This window comes from Microplitis mediator, chromosome 3, assembly GCF_029852145.1.
Source record: "Microplitis mediator isolate UGA2020A chromosome 3, iyMicMedi2.1, whole genome shotgun sequence".
NCBI lineage: Eukaryota > Metazoa > Arthropoda > Insecta > Hymenoptera > Braconidae > Microplitis > Microplitis mediator.
In genome coordinates, this window is record NC_079971.1 from 25,069,537 (window position 1) to 25,089,337 (window position 19,801).

The window sequence follows — 19,801 nt, forward strand, 5'->3', positions numbered from 1 at the left end:
GCACTCAATAAATTTTTTGATAAAATCAATAGTTTGGACAGAATTTGAGTTTGAAGTTTTAAAAATCGAAATTTGAAATTTTCGGGTCGGAAAAATTATTTTTAGAACTTTGAATTTAAATTATGGACAAACTATGGGATATATGGCCAAAATGATTAGAAACAATTTTATAGGTAATTAAATTTTCTACAAAAAAGGTCTCCATAAGTTTTTAATTCAATTTGATAGTTTCGGATCTAGGAGTAGTAGAAGTTGAAATTAAGTTTGGATTTAAAATAAAAACTGAATCTGTTATAATGATGATGATTTGATCCTAAATGATTTGTTATTGATAAGTGATTAAGAGCTTTGAGCTAGAGCTCAGTTGCGGTTTCGAGTGGTAACCTCTGACAAGACTTGGGTGCAAACTAGGATCAGCGGGTCCTTTTTTTCCGCGCAAGTTTGGCTGGTGTAATTACCTCGTTTGCCTTGCGGCGTTTGCCGCCCAGCGGGCCACGGCTGCGGTAAAAATACTAAAGGAGGTGACTCTTTTGACTCGGTTTCTTACCTCCTCTGGTTTGCACACTTTCGGCAACAAGTGGTCTCTGGAGACTATCGTCTGATTGAGTTCTTTGATCATTTTTTTTTAACTTTTCATTATTAACTAGAAATGGTTCATAGCTCAGCTGAGGGTTTTGGGTTTCCTGGTAGCGCGGTTTTGTAAATTAATTAAATTTTTCTTTTAATTTCTAAATTTTTTTATTTTTTAGTCTTCATTTTTTTAAAGCCTAAAATTCATCTACTAAATTTTAATTTTACACTTTGAATTTAAATTGTGTCTAAAATATCAAATTTATGACTAAAGTTAATGAGTACTTTATTGTAGAGAATTTAATTTCCTATAAAATTGTATTGATATATTTTTTTCATAAATCCAATGGTTTAGTCAAAATTTACGTGTAAAGCCGTAAAAATATTTCTGTTATTTTTTTACAAAAAATTTCGACAACTAAACTGTCAAATATTTTTTATTTCAAAAAAATATTTTTTTTTAATTCTAGTGAACAAATTTTTTATAAATTACCTTCATAAAATTTTATTAAAAAAAAAAGATCTCATAAAAAATTCAATAAGAATATTTTACATTAACCCCAAAAATCCCACAATCCCATCTCTGAAAAAAAATCCAATCGTCTTACAAAATATCAGCCCGCGTAATACCAGGTATCTCGATCATAAAAATCGACCGCCGATTTTCCTCGATCTTCACCCCTTTCTCCCCAGCCCACTTCCTCACTCAACTCTATTTCCGATCCCTTTTACCGTTCCGTCGAATCGAACGAAACTGAGATGTAACAGACCCCCCCGCCCGCGATTATCTCGAATTCAACCGACGATTACGCCTTTTTTCATCACCCATTTTTATTTGACAATTTAGCCCTCCTAAACTAAAGATCCTTGAGCCAAACCATAACTCCATCTCGATTTTCTGGCCAGCAGAACACGGTACAGCAAAGCAAATAAATAATAAAAAAGTAAACAGCAACAAAAACAAATTACAAGACCCTTACGCTGTCTTTTATAATATAACCGTGTCCGTTTCTCGTTTTCTCCTTCTTATTCTTTATCTCGGCAAAACTCTCGGAGGCCTATTCAAGTCGTGATCGGGGGTAATGAGACCCGGACTCCGGGATGTGATGCTGCCAGTGGCCAAACAGAGAAAATAATATTACAACAAAGACACGCCGGAACATAAGAAGCTGGTGGTGATGCTGATGTTGAACCTGGGGTTGGGACTGAAGCTGGATCTCGAATCTTTAACTCAAAGAAAAAACAATGAGCAAGACAGTAAAACAATAAGCAAACCGAGACTGCGAAATGAGGTGATGGAGATTTTTATAGTGGGAGTGATAGGATCCGTTGGTGGAAGGGGTAAGGACTCTGATTATGGGGTGTCAAACAATCACACTGATTGTACATTCTGTTCGTATTCGTATTCTTATTCAAACTCGTTTCTTCTTTCTGTCTGATGGCATTGTTGCTGTTTTCCGTCTCTGGTCCCTCGTTCCTCCTTAGCCCGTGCCCTCGATCAAGAAGTAATCGAGACAAGAGGCCTCCCAACGCACCAACACTTGGATCCATTCCACGCTTGGGATTCATTCCAGCGGATCTACAAAACGGTAGTGGTTGCGGGTGGGTACAGTCGTGCTTATTCAACACACTTATACTAAACTATCCAATCACCAACACCAGGATCCAGGATCCAGCATTCAGCATCCAGCATCAGCCATAAACTATCCAGAAAAGGAAGACCGAGAATGAGATGCCGGTACGCAGCAAATGGACACGAGTCTTAGCTATTTACCCAAGATGGCCCTTTATCATGATGGACGGAAGAACCCTGAGGGAGACCAAATAACCTTTCCCACGTGCTCACTTTTATATCAGGAATCCAACTATGCGTCTCTCTTTACTTATTTACTGGACTATCTCTCACTTAGCCAACAACTTTCCTGGCTTTAGTTGCTCCTGCAGTTAGCTTGACATTTTTACAAGACCAAATTGTCTCGCTATAAGAGACTCGCACTCTGATCGTCTTTATCATCATAATGATTTTAGTTTATGATGCTCATGATTTGATGCAGAAATACTCTGCGTACTGGATCCCGCAATTCTAGCTGCGGTGACGAGGCTCAAACTTGATGAGCATCTTTCGGTTAACGACCAAATTACATCATCTTTAGTCATGAGAACTCGGGATTCAAATCATTTTAGATGAAAATTTCGTTCCTGCTTTACGGATGCCATCGAAAATTCAACTTTTAGTCACGTCGTTTTCAAAATTGAAGAACTGGGTCTCGAAGTCGCAAATTTAGATAAGGATTTGGTGACTTCTATTAGAAGAGGGACGAGCGAATTTTGAAAAAAGTCCAATTATTAAAATTATTAAAGTTATCTATTTCTAAACGGGTCTATCATTGACCTAGTAGAGCAATCTCATCTAGGCGCCAGTACCGACGGAAACTCGATAGTGCATTTCGGAATCTATGAACAAAATATTTTAAATCCTAGAATAGACGACGCCAGACTTCCTGCGTTTAAAAATTAATAATCAAGTATTTTATTCCCACATTGAGACAAAAAATAACTTTTAGAAATATTTTTAGTGCAAAAGTTTGAAGTTTTCATTCAAAATCATTTTACTTATCGAAGAAATTCTAGATCAGCGATATTCTGATTTTTTTTTAAAACTGTAAATAAATTTTGATCTGCCAAGAAAATTATTTTGAAATTTGGATATCAAATTAATAACGAGCACAGAAGAAAATAATTTCTTGGCGCTAAAAATTTTAAATTATGAAATGAAAACAAAAATTTTCTTAACAGGACTAGAAAATATTTTTTGGCGCGAAAATTTTCTTTCCCACCCCAAAAATTGTTCTCTTGACGCAAAAAAATTTTACTCCTAAGAAATTTTTTACACTGAAATTAAAGACGAAAATTTTCTTACGGCGAGAAAAAATTTTTGGTTGAATGAAACACTAGTAAATTTTGAATTATGAAATGAAAACAAAAATTTTCTTAACAGGACTAAAAAATATTTCTTGGCGCGAAAATTTTCTTTCCCACCCCAAAAATTGTTTTCTTAACGCAAAAAATTTTTACTTGTCCTAAGAAATTTTTTACACTGAAATTAAAGACGAAAATTTTCTTACGGCGAGAAAAAATTTTTGGTTGAATGAAACACTAGTAAATTTTGAATTATGAAATGAAAACAAAAATTTTCTTAACAGGACTAGAAAATATTTCTTGGCGCGAAAATTTTCTTTCTCACCCCAAAAATTGTTCTCTTCACGCAAAAAAATTTCACTCCTAAGAAATTTTTCACACTGAAATTAAAGACGAAAATTTTCTTACGGCGAGAAAAAATTTTTGGTTGAATGAAACACTACTAAATTTTGAAAAAAGTCTTTTACGAAACTGTAAAAATTGCTAAATAATTGCTACGTCTCAGAAATAATGTAATTTTCACATTTTCGAAGCAGCGGGAAATTGCTCATATTTGAAACTGAATTTTCCACTATTCTTTTTTCGGTGCACGGCCCAGCCTTCACTGAAATCCATGTTCACTCCAAATTCACTCACTATTTTTGCTATGCGTTTGTTAACATATATGTATACATATATATAGCAATGAAATTTTATAAAAATAAAACGAAAATGTTATCGCGGTTTTAGCTAATGCACGTTTAGCCGCAGTGTTTCCTTAATTCCTTATCCACTGAGGACGTCATTATGATAATGATTTCGATAACTCGATTCCTTTAAATATTATTTTCAAAAAAAATATATACTTATGTATATATAAGTGCTTATGATAATTATTATTATTTAAAGTAAACTAATTGAAATAATTAAGGCTGAAAAGGGTTAAGACGAAACCCTTGTTATGATTTCAGTCAACTTTCGATTACCCCAAGTATACTGAGGGCTCTTTTCTTAAAGGGTGTTCTCACAAGCTAATTACTAAAGTGTCATGTACACTCTTATCAAAACGCCCTTACTCTTAACTTCAAACTCGAAAAATTTTTCAACAAAAAATCTTAAAATTTTTATTTTAAAAAATAGCGCAACAAAAATTCAATTTTTTGAAATTTTTGACATCAAATTTGTTTGAAAAAATTATTTCCGTCAATTTGATCAAATTTTAACTAAAAATCATCGAAATTTCTCTCGGAAAACGACAATTGGAATGAAAAAAAAAAACCATAAAAAATTGCCGAAGTTCAAAATAAATAATGGAACCAAAAAAATTTTTTTTTTGCAGTAAATTTGATATTTTCGACTTAAAATTTTTTATGGCCACAAAAAAAATTAAACGAAATATTTGAATTTTTTTCAGGAAATTTATTGAACCAAAATGATAAATTTTCTTAATTTTCATCAGATTTTTAAATAAATTTACGTGAATGTGAATTTTTTTGAAATTAAAAAATGAAAAATTTTTTCATCTCCGAAAAAAAAATTAGAAAAAAAAAATTCAAACTCTATCAAATTAACTAGGTCATTACATATAATTTTATATCCTACGAAAAAAAGTCTAAAGAAGAACAATATCAATTTAATTTCCGAGTAATATAAATTCCCACGGATTCGAGTTCCAGACCATTGGTCAAGAACCGTCTCTACTCCATTTCTTATCTTTTTTTTACCAACTCTTTTATAACAACTTTTTCGTCCAGCACCTAGTTTCGTCGAGAGATCTTCATTCATTTCATATACCATATAAATATATATATATATATATATATAAATATACAATACTATTACATCTCATCTGAGCTTCCAGCTCATCACCATTACGATAAACCCATCGCTGAAGCTGATAGGACTCGAAAATAAAATCACTCTTCGGTTAATTTATTTTATTGCGGACAATAAACTTAACTGTGATTAAACATCAGTTTGATGATAAATAATGACTAAATAATAAAATTATTGTCATTCCTGGTCTTTAGATTTAAAGATATTCAAGGTCATACCGTAAGTTTTTTATCACGGTCGTCTAAACGGTAAATTGTGAGTAGCTGAAGAAATGTCCGCGAAAGCAATGATGGAAAAACGTCTCGAGTTCCGTTAAAATCGTGACTTAGTAAATCATCTCTAACAATATTATTCGCTTACAAAGTTTAAATTATTTTACATTATTTTATGTCATTATTAAACCTAACGAATGTGAGGTAAAATGGCTGGTTTTTTTATTTTTACTACCCGAGTCGAAATTTTGTTAACTTAAACTCTGTTTCAACCTAGTATAATTTTTAGTCTGAACGTTACACTCAGAAAATTAAATGATAGGAATTATCATCTAGTGATGGTAAAATTTTTACTATCAATCCGATAGTAGTGAATATTATCTAGATGATTGTATAAATCATCTAGATCGTAATAATATTAATTACAATCCCTGATAGTAACTGTTATCATCCTGATGGTAATTTTTACCATCCTGATATTATTATCTCTATTAAAAAAATCGGTCTGTCAGTTGACCCTGCGGGCCAGCCCCAAAACTTCCCGCTGTTTTCGAGCTCGCTGAGCTCGAAAACATTATTGTGAATATATTTTCGAGCTCTTCGAGCTCGCAAATACTTTTGTATGCCATTGTTTTGTAAAAAACCATTTTTTAGCATTTCTTTCTTCCACGATATCTCGCGAACGAATTAACCGATTTTGATGGTTGAGGTGGCATTCGACGCGGCTTATCAAGTTCTAAAGCTGGTCGAATTTTGAAATTGATTTATTCAGCCGTTTTTGAGAAATTTCAAAAAAACCAAGGAAAAAATTTTTTTTGAATTCTTTCGTCAACGGTTTCTCTTGAACGAATGAACCGATTTTGATGGTTGAGGTGGCATTCGACGCGGCTTATAGAGTTTTAGAGCTGATTAGATTTTGGAATCAATCCATTGAGCAAATTGGAAGTTATCCTAATAAAACATTTTTGAAAAAATTTTATTTTTGAAATATCTCTGAACGCACGCTACCGATTAAGTTCAAATTTTTACGGCCTCAAGACATTAACAAGCCGCGTCGAATGACACCTCATCGATCAAAATCAGTTCATCCGTTCAAGAGTTATGAATATTTACATACATACATACGTACGTACGTACGAACGTACGTACGTACGTACACACATACATACACTCGGACATCATCGTGAAATTAGTCAGGATAGCTTCCTAGAACCTCAAAACGTCCAAATTTGATAGAAATTCGGTTTTTGCAAATCGGACCGAAACCAATAACTTCCCGAATTTTTGAAAATTTTCAATTTTCTTAGCGGGAAGTTAAAAAATTATAACACTAACTATCTTTGCATTTGAAAACTTTCGAATCATTCTAGATGATTGGAATTATAAATTTAGGATAATAAACACAATTACTTAATTTTCTGAGTGCAGAGTGAAATGGGTTTTAGAAGATAGAGAACTCCATTGAAATTAGACCCTATTTCAGTCCAGTAGCGCCTACATACGTTCGTTTTCAGACGAGTTAGGTTGAGAAAAATTTTAAATTTAAACTGAAACATCGTCTTAAATTTCGAATTAAACCCTGGTTCATTCTTTGTCGAACTTATTTAAGGCGTACTGGGATGAAACAGAGTTTTAAACTTCGAACTGAACCCTAGTGTCCTTCTTACCCAAAATTCAGAGTTAGGTTGAAAAAGGTTTTGAAATCGAGGCGGCGAATCCACATTAAGAGGTTCAGACTCTACAAGGCTCATGTAGGGTTTTAATATTTCGACGGTAAGATATTTTTTGTCACTGGAGGTTACAAACTTCATTTAAACCTGAGCAGAAATAATTAGATCTAAAATTTGGAATAAATCTTTGAAGATCTCCGATGATTTCAGCAGATCGTCGATGACTTTAGATTTCAAATCTATGGTGATTTTCATAATAATATCAATAGAAAGAGTATTTAGATATGTATTACTCGTTAGTTCGAGTGTAGGCATAGGAGACGCGGAGCGTTGGTCTACTGCTAGACCTCACACGCCGGAGATCAGGGTTCGAATCTCGGCTAGGACAAAAAATGAATAAATAAATTAATCTTATACTGAAAATTTATGCACGTACAATATATATGTATATATATATAATGAAAAATGAATACATACATGTGTATTCATGTGAAAGTAGTATGCAAAAAATATAATGTTGAATAAATTTTTAAAATATATATTTAGTGCTCAAGATAACATGAATGCAACAATATATATGTTAAAATACCTGTCAACACTTATAACTTATAACATATGTGTTAAGTATACTTATGTGCAAAAAAATTAAGAAATTTCATACACATAAATATGTATGCATTCAAAAAACATATGTTGAATATACTTTGCATATATTTTTCGCATTCAACATTTCATGAGTACAACAAATATACATATGTCAATATTGACAACACATTCAAAATATATATTGATATATGAAAAAAAAATATCCCGTGGTCAAAAAATATTTGAATTTTACTTTTTTGACTTAAATTTGATTCGCCTAAGCCAAAACTAAGTCAAATTTGACTTTTTGACTTAAATGGATACCAAGTAAATCAACTTAGCCAAGAGCAAGTCAAAACCAAAAGTGTTTTTGAATCAATTTTGACTTACTTTTGGATAACTTGGTATCCATTTGAGTCAACAAAAGTCAAAATTGACTTAATTTTGGTGGAGTTGGCTCAAATTTAAGTCAGAAACGTCAAATTTGACTCGGGTTCGGTATAGATGGCTCAAATTTTTGTCAAAAAAGTTAAATTTATTTTTTTTTACCTGCCCCGCATGAAAAAATATATATGTCGAAAATATACGTGACATATATGTGATATATACAAAATATATGTAGGCAAAAAAAATATATACATCAAATATATTTTCAGTTATATGTTGATATAAATGTATGCATGTATGATTTCGTAGATGTCAGGATATACGTGGAATATATAAGAAATATATGCAGACATATATTTTGTCATATACGTCAATGTATATGTTTGCATATATAGAAAAATGTACGAAAGTATATATCTCAACATATATACAGCTATATACATTTACATATATATTAATCTATATAGAAACATATATATTTACATAAATGTAAACATATATGTTCATATATATGCACACATATATTGACATATATTTCAACATATTTTTTACAATATCACAAACTTATATGAATTTTTTTTTTATTTTCAATACCTGAAATCCCTAGTGGAAATTTTTCGGACTTTTCTCTGAAAAACTCTGAAAAAGTCTAGAGAATATATGTCTGCATATATTTTTATATATATGCTCGCATATACACAAATATGTAAGTCAAAATATATTTAGTATATATGTAAAAATATAAATGAGAATGTATGCAAACATACATGCAGTTTTATACATAAATAAATATTTACACATATATGTAACCATATATGCGCACATATAATTTAATGCAAAAAAAATATATGTTTATATATTTGACTTATACTTGACATATATTTATGAGTATATTTTTCACATATATATTTTTCCATGCGGGTGGGATCACATCTATGTTACTTAGGTTTTTCACCCATATATATTTATATGCAGAATTTGAATTCAATTTATTAAAAATAAAATAAAAATCAGATTTCAAACATATGGACAAAAAAATAGTTGTTTTGTTTCCCATTATTATTTATATATATACACATATACATCAATATATATATATATTTTTTTTTTTCTGTAAACCTATGTAGTCTTTCTGTTTTGGTAGTCTCTGGCAATTTTGGGTGAATGAAAAAGAGTGAGGGGGCAACATGAATGGGGCCATCACCATCATCATCGAGTAGCGTGTCCGGAAACCAGATCCTCTATCTCCATCAAACTCTTTTATATTTTCTTATTCTCATTCTCTTCTCCTCTTTCTTCGATTCGTTTATTCCCTTTTCTCAATACACAAACTTACTCTCTATCCTCCATTCTTAATTCTCAATTCTCCATTCTCCAGTCTTGAGTCTTCAGTTGAATCTCCATTCTATACTCTCCCTATCACTCGTTTATTTTTTTTTTACCCAGTAATTGCTGGGCTACCACCAAAAACATGACTTACGATCCTTCGACACCACTTTATCCTCCATTGATTCGTGCCACCAATTTAAATGTGACGAAAGACGCGATCAATTTCCGTTACTTTATAAATTCAAGATACAAAATAACGAAATAAAAAAAAAAATTTATAAAAATAAATAAACAATTTTTCTTTCGCGACATTTTGTCTTCACTTCTTGCTCTTAATTCTCGTCTAAGTAAAAAAATAGAGCGACAAATGTTTTTTTTTTCTAAGAATTAATTTTTTTAAAAAAACCGGAAACGATGATTGTCGATTGTTGATAATACGGTGTGACGATTTACGATTATAGTAATGTTTTGTAGCATTTCCAAGGAGACGTTTAGTGAACGTACAGACGCCAACGGATTTTGGTCCTGGACACAAAAATAAATAATTAAATAAAAAATTTTAAAACCTAAGGAAGGTAAGACGGAAGAAACAGGACTAGATTCTCGGATTCTCTGCCCTCTTATTAACTTATAGTTACAACTGTCAAAAAAAACAACAGAGAGACCGATTTAAAAAAAAATTTTTTTAATTTTTTAGGTGTAAAAATTTTTTACTCATATAAAAAATTTTTTTTTGCAAGGATCATTTTTACGAGGTTATTTTACGGTTGATCGATTTTAACTATCGATTATCGATTAATTATATTTTTGAATACGTAAGCAAATTTATGAAGAAATTCAGTAAAAAATGGTGATTTTTTTAGATTTAAATATCAATATCTCGAAAACTATCACAGATATCAAAAAAATTTATGGGACCATTTTTGAAGTTCGAAAAATTTCCTACAAATTACAATCAGATGAAATTTTTGCCAGATTAATATTTCGAAAGTTACAAGCTTGTAATCGAGGAGTTTCAATTTTCTGTTCATTCAAAAATAATATTTAGCATTTTAAATTTGAAATATCTCGATATATATCAAAAATATCGATAAAAGTAAAGAGATCATTTTTTGAGCTGATAAAATTTCCTACAAATTATAATCACATAAAATTTTTGTCAGATTAATATTTCAAAAGTTACAAGCTTGTAATCGAGGAGTTTCAATTTTCTGTTAATTCAAAAATAATTTTCTGGATTTTAAATTTGAAATATCTCAATATATATCAAAAATATCGATAAAAGTAAAGAGATCATTTTTTGAGCTGATAAAATTTTCTACAAATTATAGTCACATAAAATTTTTGTCAGATTAATATTTCAAAAGTTACAAGCTTGTAATCAAGGAGTTTCAATTTTCTGTTAATTCAAAAATAATTTTTTGGATTGTAAATTCAAAATATCTCGAAATATATCGAAAATATCGATAAAAGTAAAGAGACCATTTTTTGAGCTGATAAAATTTCCTACAAATCTCAAAGAATAAAAATTTTTGTGAGATCAATATTTAACAAGTTAAAATGAATAAATGATTAAGAAAACAAAAAAAAGTAATAAACGTACGGAATAAGGACAAGTTGGAGGTGGATTAAAAAAAAAATGAAATAAAGGTGGCAAGAGAAAGAAGTTAAATCCAAGAGCTCTCGAGCGTGGATCACGTAACATCTTCAACCCTATTTATTTTTTTTTATTTAATTTTTTTTTTCATCATCTCACCTTCTTCTCTTTCTTATCCACGAGTTGCCGATGATCGTACACATAATCAAACTCTGTAAGGTGCACAGATAGAAGACAAGCAGAAGTTGAGGCAAAGAGCCAGCAACCAGTTACCAGTACAAGTATTTTTTCGTGTTACCAAAACAAAAGCACCGAGAATTATTAAGGATTAAATAAGTTTACATGGAGAGAAAGAGGATAAGAGTGAGGATAAGGGGGAGATATTATTGAAGCTAAAGTACGAGCTTCTTTATGTACATCCCAGATAATACATAAGCCTAATAATTCACTTGGACCTTACGAACTCATCAACTTCCGTTGTTCCGCTAAAAAGTTTCCTTGTACTTACACTCGGTATTTTTATTTTTTTTTTTAATCATTTATTAATTTTATTATACATGTTTTATAATAACAATAACAATAATAATAATAAATATTTGTATTATTATTATTTTTAAATGGGTAGAATTTTAAAAAATTATTCATCTGGGCTTAAAGTTGAAATTACGTCTGATCTATTGAATTTAGAGACAAAGTGACAAGAACTTTTTTTGTGGGGAATTTAATTTCCTATGAAAAAGTATTTTTTGAATTTTTTGATAAAGTCAATAATTTGAAAGTTATTTGAATTTTTGAAAATTATTCATCTGCGCATAAAGTTGAAATTACGTCTGATCTATTGAATTTAGAGACAAAGTGATAAGAACTTTTTTTGTGGGAAATTTAATTTCCTGTGAAAAAGTATTCTTTGAATTTTTTGATAAAGTCAATATTTTGGAAGTTATTTGAATTTTTGAAAATTATTCATCTGCGCTTAAAATTGAAATTACGTCTGATCTATTGAATTTAGAGACAAAGTGATAAGGACTTTTTTTGTGGGAAATTTAATTTCCTATGGAAAAGTATTCTTTAGATTTTTTGATAAAGTCAATAATTTGGGAGTTATGTGAATTAGGACTGAAACGAATTTTATTTTCAAAATTTGGTTAAAAAAAAAAAATTAAAATTATGATTATAATAATAATAATTACTTATTTAAACTGTAGATAGAGTGATCTTATATAAAATATTTTTACTTTCCGGTCAGGTATAAAATATTAAATTGACGACGATCTCAAGAATTTCCGGAATAAATTTGAATGAATTATCTTGAGTCATCGTGTCATTGATTGTTTTATTTATTCAAAAATTTTTTGTCAATTTGTAATAATCGATTTTGTTTCATTAATTACTTCGATTACTCGAAAACACTCATAAATATTTTGTCTCCCTCTCTCCATAAGTTGGCGCGAAGTATTTGAATTCAAAATTCAAATCCGTGGTTTTTTAAATTTCGCGCGCAAAAAAATTTAGCCAACAATACGAGAGATCGAATTGTTATTACTCGTCATATATTTTTCCTATAGGTATAAATAAAAAAAATTAATTTTATCAGAACTTTTTGAAAAATAAAATCAATCCAAATTTTAGATAATTATAAGCTATATTATTATTTTGATTCTTTGTATCTTGAGCTCAATTATTTAGGCATGCGTGCGTGCGGATGATCCATTGTTACACCTTCAAGTGTGCTAAACAGATTTCCGTCCCTAAAAAATATTATTTTCGGGGTGAGACGAAAGATCACGCGCGTCGATCCACTCAGCATCCGAGCTATATATATACAAATATATAAAGACTATACAACATGTATTTTAATATTTTTTACCGATGAATGGATGGAACAGCAACAAGTGTCCGGTTTTTTTACCGAATACAAAGATAAGCAAAAGCAAAAAATGAGAGTAAACAAAAATAATAACAACAACAATAGCAGTAGCAGTAACAGTAACAATAACAAAAAATAAATTCACCAGAGTTATCATCTTTGGAAATAAATAAAAATAATAATATTATTTATTGTTAAGACACGAAAGCGGATGTGTCCCAGGCGTGAGAATTTTTAAAATAAAATAAAATCCATTAGGTAAATTTGCGACTTTGTTGAGACTTTTTTTTCAAAAATATCAATTTCGCGCCGAAAAAATTTTAAAAATCCCGCCGATAAAATTTCGATGCCAGGTAACGTTTTTTTAGTCTACCCGTCAGCTTTTGCCGATTTGTCGTACAAGAATTTAAATAAGAGAGCAAAAAATTTAACTTTAGTCTAAAAAAAAATTTTTTTTTTCGTTAAAAAGTGTCAGCTCATTTTGCCCCACTCTTCTCTGGATATGAAAATAATAATAAAATAATAAAGACGAAAAATTGCAAGTGGGGCTTCAGAGTTCCCACCGAGATAGATGCTCGCTCGGTCGTGTAACGTAAGTCGATATTACGTCGTATCGATATACTTGTTTGATATCCATATAGTTGTGTATTTAATACACGTCGTTGCACGTATATTGAACACGGTTATATATATATATATATATATATATATATATATATATATATACATAAAAATACCCTATTATGATTATTATTATTATCATTATGATTATTATTATTATTTTATTTATAATTTTTTTTTAACGTCAACAAGAAAGGGACCAAGAAGTCTTACGCATACGAGAACTCGCGGCCCAGGAAACTCGCGCACTTCTCTCTCGTATCACTTACCATCAACGATTTATTTTTTATATATTAAGTATCCCAGGGATTGGATTTCTTCTCGGGGACGACGGGATCTCGAGGACAACTCGATAATTTCATCATTTTTATTTTAATTATCGGACATTGTTTGGTTCTGGAGGCAGTTTTTAGTTTTGCAAGCCTGTCACTGCGAAACTACACGTCGCAGGGCAATGCGACCTGACTTGTTCTCTTCAGAATTTTATCAGCTACAAATTTTGTGTCATTCATTTTTTCGATAATTTTAATTGTTTCCGAGTTATTTCAAAATTTGTAAAAACAAAAAATATCTAAATTTTCCGCTGCGTCATAAATATTTGAAAATTCAAAAATTCATAACTTTTGATCTATTGCTCCGAAAAATATGAAATTTTTTTCATTTTATTCGAAATTTTGTCAGCTACAAATTTTGTCTGATTGATTTTTTCCATAAAATCCATAATTTCGAAGTTATTTCAAAAAATTCAAATGAAAAAATTTTCTGTTTCCAATTTCGTAATATTTTGAAAAATTAAAAAATGTCATAACTCAAAAAATATTTGTCCCAAAATAATAACTCGGGTATGATTTTCCTCGAAATTTTGTCAGCTAAAAATTTCACCTGATTCATTTTTCCTCAAATTTCCCTCGTTTTCAAACAATCGACAAAAGCGACCGAGCCGCCGAAAATCAGACCAATTTCGCCATCTGTAAGAATGAAATAAAACAAAAAAAAATGATCTTGGGCAACTATCATAGCCTACAATTTAAAGACAAAGCTATTGTACAAGCCATCTGTTGCAGCCCTCATCTTCTAAAGAAATCGAAACAACAAGAGAAGAGAAAAGAAGAGAGGAGAGGAATAAAAAGTAACAAGTAAACACTGAGCACTAGAATAGAAAGGAGTAAAAAAATTAACTTCTTTATTCTTCTTCATATTGACATGTATCGTATGCCCAACTCACTTGTATTCAGTAGCAAATTATTATAATTTTTCGTCTTTACAGGATTTGTGTCAGACGTATGGTAATTTAATGACCACCGGTTTTATGAATAGAACCTGCATCTGGAAGCAAATCCTTAAATTGAATTAAAAGATGCTACGCTAGATTTTTTTTGAGTTTAGGATTTAATGTTGGTTTTCTAGACCAGTAGATCCTTGACTAGGGACCGAGGAGTAGGGGTCAGTTTTACAAGACATGGACGGATTATATTTTGTCTTTATCTTGGGTTCGTTTGTTTTGACTGGAATCTGGTTGATAGCTGATAGCTGATGGTTGGATGAGTAGACATTGTCTGTATAGATAAAGAGAGGCACGAGTCCTGACCATTAACAGACCAATGACCAATGACCAATGACGGAACTAAACTGAATCTAAAGGAACTGATGCTGTTACTATAAACTCTGCGGGTGTGAAACCACAGAAGCGGTTTCGGATAGTCCTTAGCTCTTTTTCGAAAGTTACCTCTCGTATGGTTGGGCTTGTAATTAAATGTTGACCTGCTGGTTCGTTATGTCAACAAGCTGATATTACGCTAAAATTTAGTTAGTCTATTCGTTTTTTTGAAATATCTTAGAAACTTCGGGGGATAACGAGAAAATTAATGAGACGAAATTTGTAGAGAATTTAATTCTGAAGAGGATAGAGCAAAATTTAGTTTTTATAAATTAATAGATGAAGAACTAGGAATTTTTTTAATTTAAAAAATTGAAAAATCGAAATTAGGGTTTTTTTTTCTGGATATTTTGGGGATTAATTCGGCAACTATCGAAATTAGGGAAAAAATTTATGACACAAAATTTGTAGGGAATTTAATTCTGAAGAGGATAGAGCAAACTTTAGTTTTTAAAAATTAATAGATGAAGAACTAGGAATTTTTTTAATTTAAAAAATTGAAAAATCGAAATTAGGGATTTTTCTTCCTGGATATTTTTGGGATTAATTCGGAAACTATCGAAATTAGAGAAAAAGTTAATGAGACAAAATTTGTAGAGAATTTAATTCTGAAGAGGATAGAGCGAAATTTCGTTTTTAAAAATCTATAGATTAAGAATTAGGAATTTTTTTAATTTACAAAATTGGAAAATCGAAATTAGGGATTTTTTTTCCTGGATATTTTTGGGATTACTTCGGTAACTATCGAAATTAGAGAAAAAATTAATGACACAAAATTTGTAGGGAATTAAATTCTGAAGAGCAAGGACCTAAATTTATTTATTAAAAATCTATAATTTAGGCGCTAAAAATTTTTAAATTTGAAAAATCGAAATTAGGGATTTTTTTTCCTGGATATTTTGTGGATTATTTTGGTAACTATCCAAATTAGAGAAAAAATTAATGAGACAAAATTTGTAAGGAATTAAATTTTGAATAAATTACACAGAAGTTCATAAATTTATGATCGATGATTTACGAGCAATAACGTAAATTTAAATATAAAAAATCGATTTGATGCTTAAAAATTTTCCGAACTCAGAAAAATATTTGAGCAAGATGTTTCGAAATATATATACTCTTATATACATTTTAATGAGTATAAATATAGTGGGGATTTCATAGAACTTACAATCATTTGCCCTTGAGTCAACACAAGTGACAGTAATCAAATGGGATTGTCTGAATTTTTTAAAAACTTTGGATTAGTGACACGTTTTTTTTATACCTCTTTATAATTTATATGTAAACATAAAAAATAATTATTTTATTGCATAATTATATTTTTCTCTCATCAAATCACAAAAACAATCACTTGTTAAATTTAATTTTCAATATTAGACTTAATAATAAATAAACAATTTAAAATATTTAATAACGCAGTAAAAATATCATTAAATATATAAATTAATATAAGAAAGTTTCTCACGTTTTATTTTATTTGAATCAACGGATAGCAATACGACGCGGAAAAAGTCGCATGACGCATCGAGTTCCTTTACTTGGTGACGCATATGTCATACGCGATGAATTTTTCCCACTTGATCAATCACCAGTTTTTATTCCCCACCGTCTCTATTTCGCGGAATTCAATTATATATATAATATTAATATATATATTTAACTAAGTTATGGTTTAATTCTATGAATTTCTCTATTTTTAATCGTAATCAGAAAAAATAAAATTTATTTGTTAATAAACTACTGAGATATAGAAGAAATTATTTTTAGACAGCAATCGGAAGTTCCGAGTTCGAATCCCGTTCAGGAATTTTTTTATTTCTCGAAATTAAAAATTTAATTTTTGAATTTCTAAGACAATAATTAATTATTGTAATAATTTTTTACTAAAAATGTGGGTAAAATTGGTCATAATAAAAAAAATTTGTTACAGATGCAAATGCAGCGGAGTGGACTTACCCGTCGGCGCCAACGTACCCAGCACCTACCGGAAGCGACGCTGGATCTTACTCTCCAATTCCCGGTGCATTTTCTTACCCCGGAGAATCTTTATCTCATCACCCCACGACTGAACCCGTTCCTCTAACCACAGGTACGTTTAAAAAAATTTTTTTAAATTGGCGGCAAATTCAAATTTTGAATTTTTTCAAAAAATTCAATTTGGCCCTCAGAAATATATCAAACTTCATATATATTTCCTCTACAAAAAGTCTCTAATTTTTTTGTCCCCAACCGGAAGTCCCTAAATTTTTCAAAAAAATCTCAAAATTTCAAATTTTTAAACTCATCAAAATTTTTTTTACTTACCCTAGTATTGAATAAGTACTCAAATTACTCAAAATTAATTACTCTACTCTCTAATTTTTTTGTCCCCAACCGGAAGTCTCTAAATTTTTCACCAAAATCTCAAAATTTCAAATTTTTAAACTCATCAAAATTTTTTTTACTTACCCTAGTATTGAATAAGTACTCAAATTACTCAAAATTAATTACTCTACAATCTACATGTCAGTAATTAGTAAAAATAATGAAATCCAAAAAATCGTTAAGAAAAAAAAATTCAATTTTTAGTAAAAAAAAAAAATTGTTGTTCTAGTTTTGTCACCGGACCAACAAGATGCATATACACCAAACTGTGTGACAATGTACCCAACACACAGCAACGCCTCATTACCCCTAGTACCCTCGAAACAAGACACTGAAATATTCACCGGCCCCGGAAATGGCAGCCCAGGTTATCACTACGGCTCGTGGACTCCAGGACCTACGACCCCAGTGCCCGTTCCGTCGCACAATTACAATCCAAATTATCACCAGGGTTATTACAACAATCCGACCCAAAATTACATAAGTCCGACTCCGATGGTTCTGTATCCCCAGCTCTACAGTACCGTTAATCAAAATCAAATTCACTTGCACCTACACGGCGATTTATCCGACGACCAGGTCACTATTGCCAGTGGGAATCTCACTATCAGCAGCAATAGGCTCGAAATCGGTGTACTGGAGGAAAATGAACAGAGAAATGATGTCTGGCGTCCGTACTAATTCTGTAGAGTGGACCAGTGGAGTTTTTTTGTGACATGAACGCTTTAATAAGTGTGTGATATATTGTATGTTTTTAGTTTTTAAATATTAATTTTCTTTTTATTGATAAAAATTGTACATATGTGGAATATTTTCCCAGTTAATTAAAAAAATCAAGTTAATTATGTCTGATTATTTATTTTTACTCCCAATTTTATTTCTTGATTACATAAATTTTGGAACTAGAGCTGGGAAATTTTATGGAAAAATTTTTCGGGTCATGGTGAATTTTTCGTGAAATTTTGGTTTTGTAGGAAGTTTTTATGCTCGGAGGCTTAAAGCTTCTGAAGTATTGAAGTTAGAGCTTAGGGCAAAGGAGCAATTTTGTAGAAAATTTTATGAGCTACAAATTTTGTCTGATTAAATTTTTTGATAATTTTGATATTTACTGAGTTATTTTATAAAATATGGAGACAAGATTATTTTTTTTAATCATTGAAGAAAAATTATTAAAAGTAAAGAGTCAATAACTTCTAGACTATGGACCCTAGACAAATGAACTTGGAAGCATTCTCTTCTAAATTAAATCCTCTACAAATTTCATCTGATTCATTTTCTTCATATTTCCCAATTTTCCCCACTTATTTCAAAAAACATCTCAACTAAAAAATTTTCAGGATTCCAATTCCCAAAAAATCCTTTCAATTTCCAAAATTCATAATTCCTAAACCACTAAACTTAGAAAACTGAACTCAGCGGCATTTTCTTCGAAATTTAATCCTCTACAAATTTTCATTCTTTCATTTTTTCTCTAACTCCCATACATTTGAAGATATCTTCAAAAATGTATCAAAAACTATGAAATAAAAATTTTTCTTTTCGACTTTAAACCCAAAAAATTAATAAAAATTCTCGAAATGAAAGTAAAATAGATAAATAAATAATAAATTTATCAACAGATTCAAGCGATCTCATTGAGAATTTGTGACAACCCACTCGTGAGCTCCATTTAATATTAAAAGGTTCACTGCGTGTGTCGAACCGATGGATAGTTGCGGTCTTCATGCGCACTACCAGCATATATATACCAAAATATATATATATATATATATATATATATATATATATATATATAGGTTGAGAGCTTCCTTTATTAGCAATCCAGGCAAAGCCACCCTAAAACCACCCCAAACTGTAAAATTCCCTTCTATTCCTAAACTACAGTCGAGCGAGACTGGACACAGTTACAACCTATCCCAATTCCCCCTATCCCATTTCCCCAATTCCACTTTACACAACCTAAACCTAAACCTAATCTCAGTCGCTAAATTTAACGAGTGATAAATAATAAATGTCATTTAAATATATATACATATTGGGGTGTTTAAAAAAAAAACAAGAATTTTTTTTTTTCTCGGAACCAGGCTCAAAAGTTTCCTTTAGATGCCAAAATAGGCCTCTGAAAATATGAGCCCTTAATATTAATATTAAGGTTGTCCGCATCGCGCTTTTCGATTTCCCATAAGAATAACACAGGAAAAAATT

The 19,801-nt window shown here is 30.5% G+C and overlaps 1 protein-coding gene across 2 annotated transcripts in view; it reads left to right on the top strand.

The window, feature by feature from the left end:
- Positions 1-18,432, top strand: part of LOC130665372 (runt-related transcription factor 1-like) — a 32,585-nt gene extending 14,153 nt beyond the window's left edge. For both annotated transcript variants that reach the window (XM_057465708.1, XM_057465709.1), the window contains exons 5-6: positions 17,163-17,321; positions 17,826-18,432. In XM_057465708.1, coding sequence (XP_057321691.1) covers positions 17,163-17,321; positions 17,826-18,277 — 611 coding nt within the window. In that variant the 3' untranslated portion in view covers positions 18,278-18,432. The remainder of the gene's footprint in view (positions 1-17,162; positions 17,322-17,825) is intronic.
- The last annotated feature ends 1,369 nt before the right edge of the window (positions 18,433-19,801 follow it).